Here is a 10,255-nt window from a genome sequence, read left to right as displayed (position 1 = left end):
AGCTCAGGGCGGATGTTCCACACACACACACACAAAAATATGAGGCCTTAGCGAGGAGAAGCGGTGCAAACGTGCGTGTCGCCTTAGCGACTGAGCACAGCCAGCTAAAGCGCCGGGTACCGGAGGGTCACGACCCGCCAGACTGGCGAACGTCCCGCGGCCGAGCGCGCCGCCGGGGGAAGGGGGCGGGGCCCCGCGCCTGCGGCCCCCGGCCCTTTGTGACGTAGGACAATGCCTGCCACGCGTCGGAACTCGTCTGCGGGGCGGCCCCCCGGCGCGAGTGACACGTGCAAGGGCAGCGGTGGTCAGCTGGGGCCCACTCCAGGAATCATGCATTTCTTATTCAGATTGATCGTTTTCTTTTACGTATGGGGCATTTTTACTGCTCAGGGACAAAAGAAAGAGGAGAGCACAGAGGAAGTGAAAATAGAAGTTTTGCATCGTCCAGAAAACTGTTCTAAGACAAGCAAGAAGGGAGACCTGCTAAATGCCCATTACGACGGATTCTTGGCTAAAGACGGCTCGAAATTCTACTGCAGGTAGGAAATACTGCGACCTGCTCCCGCGGCCGGTTGATGCGCGAAATCTACCATCCCTCCGCCAACCAGAAGCCGAATTGGTTGGTTGGTTCTTGTTTTTACAACAGTAAGAGTTGTGCCTTTTATTCCTAGGGGGGAATTATCAGACTAGATGCAGTAGTTCCCTATTAAACTGAATATTACTTTTTAAATTATTGAAAATGTTGGCCCAAGAAATTATCCAAAATACGCTACATCCACACACACCCGCAACCACCACTGCTCTTGGGGCCTGTAGAAGTAAGTCAAGATACTGACTATAAGGATGTTCGCACTTTTCCTTGCCGTAAGTTGGAGCCTCTTTACAGAGGATTACGTAGGGTAGTTTAAAAGATTTTTTTCTGGCCTTTAGAAGCAAGATATTTACAGGCTGGGGGCCAATTTCCAACTGTATCAAGAAGCCGCTACAGCGGTGACTTTCCGTGGTGACTTCTGGGCCCTGTGACCTCCAGCCTGCCCCGCATCCCGCCGCTGACTACTCAGATTTAGTTGATGGTTTATTACTCAGAGGAAGAATGTCTTTTCTTCATCTATGCTATTACCCTATAAAGATAGGCTTGGGGAAAGTTCTTTCCATTTAGAAGAAAATAGAGATATTTAATAGGAAGAAAAGATGCAAATTTCAATTACCATTCACATAACTTTTTGAGGCTAGACCTGCACCATCATTTTTCACAACAGACTCAGAGAGGTTAGAATTATTTGGACAAGGCACGCAGCTGGTTAGGGGCAGGAGACCCATTGAAAAGTTAACTGCTGAATAGTTTTTGTAAAGATGATAATAAAAAAGAAAATAAGATGACTCCTAATGACTAGCTTTGGGCAAATCATACCTCTTCCCGGCTATTATGTGGGAAATTTGAGCCAAACACCCCACCGAGGGGTTCAGAATGAGTGCTAATATGGGAAAAGAGATGGTTAGAGAGGACTCCAATCTTGAATTAGAACTCAATGTCCAGCTGTATTTTAAAGTTTGATTTTATTTTTCTTGACATCAGCTTACCTAAGTGTTGTTTTTTATTATAGCCGGTCACAAAATGAAGGCCATCCCAAATGGTTTGTTCTTGGTGTTGGGCAAGTCATAAAAGGCCTAGACATTGCTATGATGGATATGTGCCCTGGAGAGAAGCGAAAAGTGATTATACCCCCTTCATTTGCATATGGAAAAGAAGGCTATGGTAAGATGTTTTAATATTTTATCTCTAAATTATGTTTAAAAATAAATCATAGACTTCTGGGTATATGTCCAAAAGAATTGAAAGCATGGTTTCAAAGAGATATTTGTATACCTATGTTCATAATGGCGCTACTCACAATCACAAAAGTGGAATAACCCATGGCCATTGACCAATGAATGGATAAATAAAATGCAGTATATACATACAGTGGGATATTATTCACTCCTAAAAAAGAAAGAAATTTTGACACACGCTATAACCTGGATGAAATTTAATCCATGAACATAATGAGTGCATTATGATAAGTGGAAAAAACAAATACTGTGTGGTTCCACTTATATGAGGTACCTAAAATAGTCAAATTTATAGAGACAGGAAAAAGAAGAGTGTTTGCCACAGCACGACCGGGGAGAGAGTAGAATAGGCAATTGTTGTTTAATGAGTATAGTGTTTCAGTTTTGCAAGATGAGATAGATTTGGAGGTGGGTCACACAACAATATGAATGTATTTAACGCTACTAGGCTGTACACTTAAATGGTTATAATAGTAAGTTTTGTTACATATATTTTCCCACATTTAAAAATTTTTGAATCACTAAAAAATAAAAAATCTCAGAGTGCAGCGGCCCCATGGCGTAGTGGTTAAGTTTCTGCGCTCCGTTTCCGTTGCCCAGGTTTACAAGTTCAGATCCCAGGCACGGACTTACTCCACTCATCAGCCATGCTGTGGAGGCATCCCATATACAAAATGAGGGAAGACTGGCACAGATGTTAGCTCAGGGCTAATCTTCCTCAAGCAGGAAAAGAGGAAGATTGGCAACGGATATTAGCTCAGGGCGAATCTTCCTCACCAAAAAAAAAAGATTACAGTGTAGACCATAGTGACTGCGTAACAAACAACTTCTTGATCAGATTTAAATAAGTTGTTGTCAAGACCTAACATTAACTATAACTTTATTTTAGGTAGTACTAGAAGAAGTCTTTCCTCTGCGCAGTATCCTTGCCTCATGTCACAGAGCACTCCTGCATGTTTGAAATGCATGTGACTTGTTAGTGCTTTAATTAACAGTATATGTGGTATGTATAGCTTCTTTACATTAACTCCTACGTCTTTGACCTGCTTCTCTAAATACAAGTTATTCTATAGCAAATGCATGTTTTTCTCTTCTTTATACTCTAATTTTTTGCAAGAAAAAACCTAATGGGCAATATTTTCTATGTTCACAATAGAATTGTTCAGAAACTTCAACTTGTAATATTTTTTCTTAAGAAATTTGAATTTATGTTTTGAATTTGTTTTTAATTATTGTCAGGAGTTATTTTTCTGTCCTAAGGAGATCATAACTGGACAGAATAGGAAAGGGTTTTGTAAAAATGACGATTGAATCAATCTCTAGCTGTTTTACTCTCAAATCGGGTAACATGTGGTACATCAGTTGGGACAGTCACATTGGTCACGTGATACGTGGGCACATTTTTCTGTGTCCTCACTTTGAGGCGACTGATCCACTTCTCCTTTTGGCTGTAACTTTCAAGCTCTTTTCTCTTTGGATTATGTAAATACTTTAGCAAGAATTCTCCACTTTTTCATTAAAGAAGTTACTATTTCCTTCAGAGAACAAACTTAGTCATTTTAAAAATAAACAATAAAGATCATTCATTCAACAAATATTTGAGTGACTATGGATCAGGCACTGTGTGAGACTCTGGGAATATACTGGTGACACAAGCCACCCACTGCCTCTTAGCAAGTCATTTCTGCAGATCATTTTTATAAAATGGTCACCTGAAATAGCCCATAGCTTGCTAAAATCATCTGTGACATCAGTTAATATGTTAACTTTATTAAAGAGAACTGTTCAACTGAATACTTAAATTTTTTATTGTGATTAGAAATTTCTTCATAAAATTGTTACTGGTTTATTCTGTCATTGCACTTATTTTTTTAATGTCTATAAAGAATTTGAAAGACATATTGATTCATATGTTTTATTTATGCTTCCAAATAACTACACAAAATTATTTTCTAAAAGATTACTGTTTTACACTTTGAAATTTTTCTGCCCATGCATTTCTTGTCTGCACTAGTTCTTTGCTGTATAATGATGGGAAATATTAATAAAAATTACACAATTTATATTTATTTTAATTCAATCAGGAATAATGGTTCCCTAGGTCCTTAGACCTGACTTGATTTAACAACATATGGAAAAAAATTCCTAAAAAGTCTTTAGAAAGCAGTTTTTATAAATGTGAAATAATATAATCATAATGCTATAATGGCTATTTGTAAATAAATATTTGAACGTTGTCTTCATGTAAGTTAAACCGTTAAAATTTATACCTTTAGTGGAAGGCAAGATTCCACCTGATGCAACATTGATTTTTGAGATTGAACTTTATGCTGTGACCAAAGGACCACGAAGTGTTGAAACATTTAAGCAGATAGACATGGACAATGACAGGCAACTCTCTAAAGACGAGGTAATTCAACAGATTTCATGTGTACAATCTAATTTTTTATCGAAATTTAAATACATCTGTGTTACAACTATTATTTTTTACTTCTACCTAGTGTGGGCTGATTCCTTTGCTTTTATAGAGCTGGTTACAAAAAAATCTAAGCTCCAAGAAGTAAATGTGCTTTTTCAATATAAAACTTGTAACTAAATCATCCTGTTCAATTTCCTTTCTCCCTGCTGCAAGCGAGTTATTAAAATACCAAACTCATCTCTGCAGGGCATTTCCAGGATCTAGACTACAGGAGCAGATCTCTTTCAAGCAGCACTGTAGGAATTTGTCACAGGGCAAATAATTGCCACCTCATAGGATTGTGAGTATTACATGAGATTATGAAAAGAGGTAACAAGAATTTGAATTGTGTGGGCTAGAAAGTTGGTCAAGAGGAGCGGGGAGTTCAGCTACCTAGCTTCTGCATCCCAGTTAGTCTTATATTTGAATTGAGGAATTAATAAAGATCTCAGAATAATAATAATAGATAACATTTTTTTCACACTTTCTCAATACAAGGTACAATTATAAACTCATTAGTGTGTGAACTCATTAATCTCTGTGACAATTTATGAGGTAGGTACTATTGTCATCGTCTCCATTTTATAGAAGAGGGAAATGACACCCAGACAGGTTAAGTAATTAGCATAAGGTCACACAGCTCTAAGTAGTAAAACCAGATTGCAACCCTGGCAATGTGGCTCCACTACGGTGCTCTTAACCATGAGTCTACCCTGCCTCTTTCAGGGAATTTCCATCATGAATGTTTCAGGGTTAATGTTTGGTTCATTGAAGTCTGGTGCCTTGCTTAGTCCCACTGACTATACTCTTTTTGCTTAGGCTGGGTAACCCAGTTGTCTCCCTTCTTATTTGAAGGCAGTTTAACATTCATAACTCTACCACCTAAGTAAATAATAAAAGGCAACTGGGTCGTTGATTTCAAGTGATAAGAGTAAGCCCCTTTTCTCTGTTTCTTTTTCTCTGTCTCTAATCCTTCCCCCACCCTAATTCCACTCCCTCCTCCAAAATATTAATAAGGACTTTCCCCTGAAGCTCTTTGGTTAGTCAGTGATGGAAGCAGGATAAGGGAATGGAAGCGTCCCTTGTTCCTTAAGAAGAGCAGCAATTAGAGGGGTGGCAGACTGTTCCCAGTATGTACTTTCTGTTGACTCCTTCTCAACCTCCTGAGAGTGAACAGCAGCTGTAGATGAATTCACAAAGTACCCAAGAGCTCAGCGTGTGCACACAGACCGTTTAGTGTTACTTGCACACCAAGAGGCACATGCTGCAGTATGAATACTCCTCAGTAGACCTTAGGGGATCTTCAGTTCTTTTCTGGAAAGTAAAAGTAGAGAAAGTCCAAAATAGTGACTTGCTTGGCTACAGTTTGCCCAGATGTTTTTCAGGTATCAGGTCTCAGCTGCATTATCGCTGGATAGATAAGAGTGATTTTCATATGCTCAAATAATAATGGCTATCTTTGTTGACACCCATGAACATGACTCTAATCTTCACATCAATCCTACAATGTAGATACTGTTTCCCTCTTTTACAGATGACAAAACTGAGGTTCAGAGAGGTTAAATTATTTGTCCAAGATCACACAGCCAGTACATGGCAAAGCCTGGATTTGAAGCATGACTAAGAGAAACACCATCTTTCATCATCAGAAAGATTCAGTCAGTTATTTCTTCAGTATAAGTAAGGTGGGGGAGAAGAGGACAAGGTATTTTTATTAAATTACAAAGTGGATACAGTGTGGAATCCATTGCCAGCAAAATTAATGTCATGTTCTCACTCACTGCCTTTTTGTACCTCTTCACTACAGTGTACAGGAAAAGCACATTTTGAGAGTCAGCAATATTCGTTGTGAAAATATATTTACTTACTTAGAAACTGAGGAATATTTGAGGCTATTTAAAATTCTTTACACCTACATAGGATTGCTAAGGCTCAGTTGGAAGAAAAAATGCATCTCCCTCATATAGGACCGAAGTCCCATTTGAGAACAATTGATATATCTTTCATTAAGACCCGTTGGTTGATATAAAATAAAGTCTACTCGCGATGGATTGAGTTTGGAATATGTATTGCTAAAAACCTCTCAGGGTTCAACTTGAGCCTTCAAAAATACCCTTGCCTCGGGCCGGCCCTGTGGCTTAGCGGTTAAGTGCTCGCACTCTGCTACTGGCTACCGGGGTTCGGATCCCGGGTGCGCACTGACGCGCCGCTTCTCTGGCCATGCTGAGGCCACGTCCCACATACACCAACTAGAAGGATGTGCAACTATGACATACAACTATCTGCTGGGGCTTTGGGGGAAAAAAAAAAAAAGGAGGAGGATTGGCAATAGATGTTAGCTCAGAGCCGGTCTTCCTCAGCAAAAAGAGAAGGATTAGCATGGATGTTAGCTCAGGGCTGATCTTCCTCACAAAAAAATAAATAAATAAATAAATAAATAAAATTACTCTTGTCTCTAAAATGCCCAAACTTGCTGAACATTTTCTCCAGCTCATTGTACATTGCTTTCTTTACTTATTATATGTATTAGTGCTTTCCAATGTAAATATAATTGTCAAATATATAATTTAAAATTTTTTAGTAGCTACATCTTAAAAAGTAAAAAGAAACAGGTGAAATTAATTTTAAGGATGTTTTGTTTAACCCAAATCTAGATCTAAAATGTTACCATTTCAACACGAAATCAATATAAAAATTATTAATGAGATACTTTTCTATTGTCTTCAAAATTTGTTGTGTATTTTACGTTACAGTAGCATATCTCAATTTGATCTACCCACATTTCAAGTGCTTAGTAGTCATGTGGCTAGTAGCTACATATTAGGCAGTGCCTATAATGTATCTTTGCTTATAAACCTATTATATAGAGAAAAGGGAATACTTCAGAATATCTTTTCTGTTTGACATTATTATTAGAGAGATTGTCATAGTCTAGATTTGGGGGAGAGGTATAGAAGCATAGAACAATTAAGAAAATTAAATTTTACTTCAAAACCTGTGGTTGGGTTTTATTGATTATACAACATATTCGTTAATTTTAGAGATTATAGAAATACCAATTTGGATTTTATTCACAAATGGAAATTCTTGAGAATGAATTTCCTTTGGTAATGTGGACAGTGTAGTTTATTGGAAAGCATTTAGTTTCAACAAAATTCAATTCCATTAATCTTTGAGTATGTACTACTTTCCATCTGTAATCTCAGGAGAAGCTAATTTTGACGATCAGTTTCTCTTCAGAAAATTGCTTCAAAGGTTAAAAAAATAAAACCTCAAATAGCTATTAAAAATTTCATATCATGTATTATAAGTAGTCTTAAATACGAGTTTCTTTATGTAAACATTTCCTCAAAGTTACTGGAAATTTATTGTGATATCTTTTTATTAAAGAAATATTGTTTTGGCCCTCTAGATAAATCATTACCTGAAAAAGGAATTTGAAAAAGATGAGAAGCCATATGACAAGTCATATCAGAATGCGGTTTTAGAAGATATTTTTAAGAAGAATGACCATGATGGTGATGGCTTCATTTCTTCCAAGGAATACAATGTGTATCAACATGACGAACTATAGCATATTTTTATTTCTAAATTTTCTTAGCTACTTACTGTACTTTATATATAAAACAAAGTCACTCTTCTCCAAGTTATATTTTCTGTTTTTCCCCCATGAGAACATATTTTGATCCCCTCAATACATGTAATTTGGGGAAAATAAATGTGAGGCTATTTTGCAAATTTAACTTTCAGGAAAGGTATGATTGTGTTTCTGATCACTTTATTCTGTTACCAAGAAATGCAGCACCATGAAATCGACCTCTGTGTCCCATTGGAGGGTTTTCTCCCTTCAGGTATGAGAGGACATCTACGTCAAAATCTTCAGGCTCTTTCCAACTCTAATCTTAACAGCATGTATAAATATGTAAATATTTAATATTTTAAATGTTAAAATGCCCCATATTTTTAAAATATTCAATAGGGACCTGGAATTAATGTTTCATTTGTTGTACATTTCACAGCATTATGGATAGTAGGATATAAAAATCATAGGACTGGGGCCAGCCTGGTGGTGCAGTGGTCAAGTTCTCGGGCTCTGCTTCAGCAGCCTGGGGTTCTCAGGTTCGGATCCCGGTGCGAACCAACACACCACTTGTCAAGCCATGCTGTGGTGGTGTCCCAATAAAGTAGAGGAAGATGGGCACAGATGTTAGCCCAGCGCCAATCTTCCTCAGCAAAAAGAGGAGGATTGGCAATGGATGTTACCTCAGGGCTAATCTTCCTCACACACACACAAAAAAAATCATAGGACTAAAGAGTCTTCCTTTGGTATGCATGCAGGAAAATATGAGTTGTATAACTCTGTCCCACAGAGAGCCTCAACACAGTCTCTGTATTTTTTGGTGCAAGCTTCTGGCTTTGGGTATTTGTTCCAATGGGGAATGTTTATTTATTTATTAATATTTTTTAAACTTTATTTATTTTCCCCCCCAAAGCCCCAGTAGATAGTTGTATGTCATAGCTGCACATCCTTCTAGTTGCTGTATGTGGGACACGGCCTCAGCATGGCCAGAGAAGCGGTGCGTCGGTGCGTGCCCGGGATCCGAACCCGGGCCGCCAGTAGCAGAGCGTGCGCACTTAACCGCTAAGCCACGGGGCTGGCCCCAATGGGGAATGTTTAAAGATCAAACCAAAGCCTTTATGTCTCTTATAGCAGGCATAATAAAGTCTATACTGCTGAGTCTTGTACTCCTTCAGACATCATTATAAATGTGCCACTATTCTTCCTTCTCATAGGCCTTTATATCTACCATCCCTAACTTTTTGTCCTGATAGTTTTAAATGGGATGCCATGGTATTTCTTAGTTTCCAGTTCCCTTTCTCTAGGTGTGTCTATCCTATGTTACTTTATTTCACAATGTTCTTGTTATTAATCATGAATGAGCATTACCAACTGGTATGCCATCAAATTTTTGATAAATGTATAGAATTTATTTTACACATGAGGATTGTAAGGATATCAAATAGGATACAAATGAGGATATACAGTGCTATGGCAATTTTGTGTCACAGTCAAATCATGACGTGGTACCACTTGTTGAGAATAAGAGGTAAGAGATGCTGTAGATCATCACATTGGTGCCAAAGAAAGGGCACATATTTATTGGAACATGTAAGATTTGCCCTACTGTGTATGTAAGGAAGTATGGTCAGGCAGTAAATTGCTCTGTTCAAAACAAGTGAGTTGAAAACAAAGGTTTTTCCATTTTCTGAAACTTGCTCTTTCAAATCATTGTTAATTGTTCATCTTTTAACCTCTTTAGATATACTGCTAGAAATTCTATTATTTAAAAGTTTAGGGGTAACACAAAACCCACCAGATTAGTGGCTCTCACATACGCACAGCACAGAATTTGACACTTTATGAAACAAAAACCTGTTCTTACTCCCAATATTTCTTCATTCCTGTACCCAAGTTTATAACTCCTTCTCACTTGCTCAATCATCAACTCTCTCTCATCCCTTTACTTCCCTCAGAAAAACCTGAATAGCTGAAGTAAAACTAAGTTGATAACTCAGTATTCTTACGTTTGGGTTTGGAAACTGCCCTCATTCTCTATATCCATATAAAAAAGTCACTAGAGCCTTTTTGATCAGTATACTCATATTGCATTCAAATCATATATGCTACCCAAAACAAAAATACAGTGAAAGAAAATAGATATGGAAACTATCCTATAATAGAAACTATTTATAATTCTAACCTTTCTGTCCCATTGTTTTCATACAAAGCGCTTTTAAACTTATGTTTTGAAAAACTATAGGTAGGGCCAGCCCCGTGGCTTAGCGGTTAAGTTCACGTGCTCCGCGGCTGGCTGCCCGGGTTCAGATTCCAGGTGCGCACCAACGCACCGCTTCTCCGGCCATGCTGAGGCCACGTCCCACATACAGCAACTAGAAGGATGTGCA

The 10,255-nt window shown here is 38.1% G+C and overlaps 1 protein-coding gene across 3 annotated transcripts; it reads left to right on the top strand.

The window, feature by feature from the left end:
* The first annotated feature begins 216 nt into the window (after positions 1–216).
* Positions 217–8,098, top strand: FKBP7 (FKBP prolyl isomerase 7). Of its 3 annotated transcripts, none has more exons than XM_058549335.1 (4): positions 217–539; positions 1,605–1,756; positions 4,107–4,240; positions 7,701–8,098. In XM_058549335.1, the coding sequence occupies exons 1-4, from the start codon at positions 232–234 to the stop codon at positions 7,860–7,862; spliced, it is 756 nt and encodes a 251-aa protein (XP_058405318.1). In that variant the 5' UTR covers positions 217–231; the 3' UTR covers positions 7,863–8,098. The 3 variants fall into 3 exon arrangements, with proteins under 3 accessions (XP_058405318.1, XP_058405319.1, XP_058405320.1); XM_058549336.1 differs by lacking the exon at positions 7,701–8,098 and adding an exon at positions 4,496–5,431; XM_058549337.1 differs by lacking the exon at positions 7,701–8,098 and adding an exon at positions 2,720–2,833 and having other exon boundaries at positions 4,107–4,170.
* Positions 8,099–10,255: the final 2,157 nt, after the last annotated feature.

Source organism: Diceros bicornis, chromosome 10 (assembly GCF_020826845.1).
Source record: "Diceros bicornis minor isolate mBicDic1 chromosome 10, mDicBic1.mat.cur, whole genome shotgun sequence".
NCBI classification, from domain to species: domain Eukaryota; kingdom Metazoa; phylum Chordata; class Mammalia; order Perissodactyla; family Rhinocerotidae; genus Diceros; species Diceros bicornis.
This window is presented reverse-complemented; position numbering and strand designations above follow the sequence as displayed.

Bases quoted from the DNA above. Each gene is read 5' to 3' on its own strand.
- FKBP7 (XM_058549335.1), top strand. From the start codon at position 232: ATGCCTGCCACGCGTCGGAACTCGTCTGCGGGGCGGCCCCCCGGCGCG. The intron at 1,757-4,106 runs GTAAGATGTTTT...TTATACCTTTAG, and splicing joins ATATGGAAAAGAAGGCTATG to TGGAAGGCAAGATTCCACCT. The intron at 4,241-7,700 runs GTAATTCAACAG...TTGGCCCTCTAG, and splicing joins GGCAACTCTCTAAAGACGAG to ATAAATCATTACCTGAAAAA.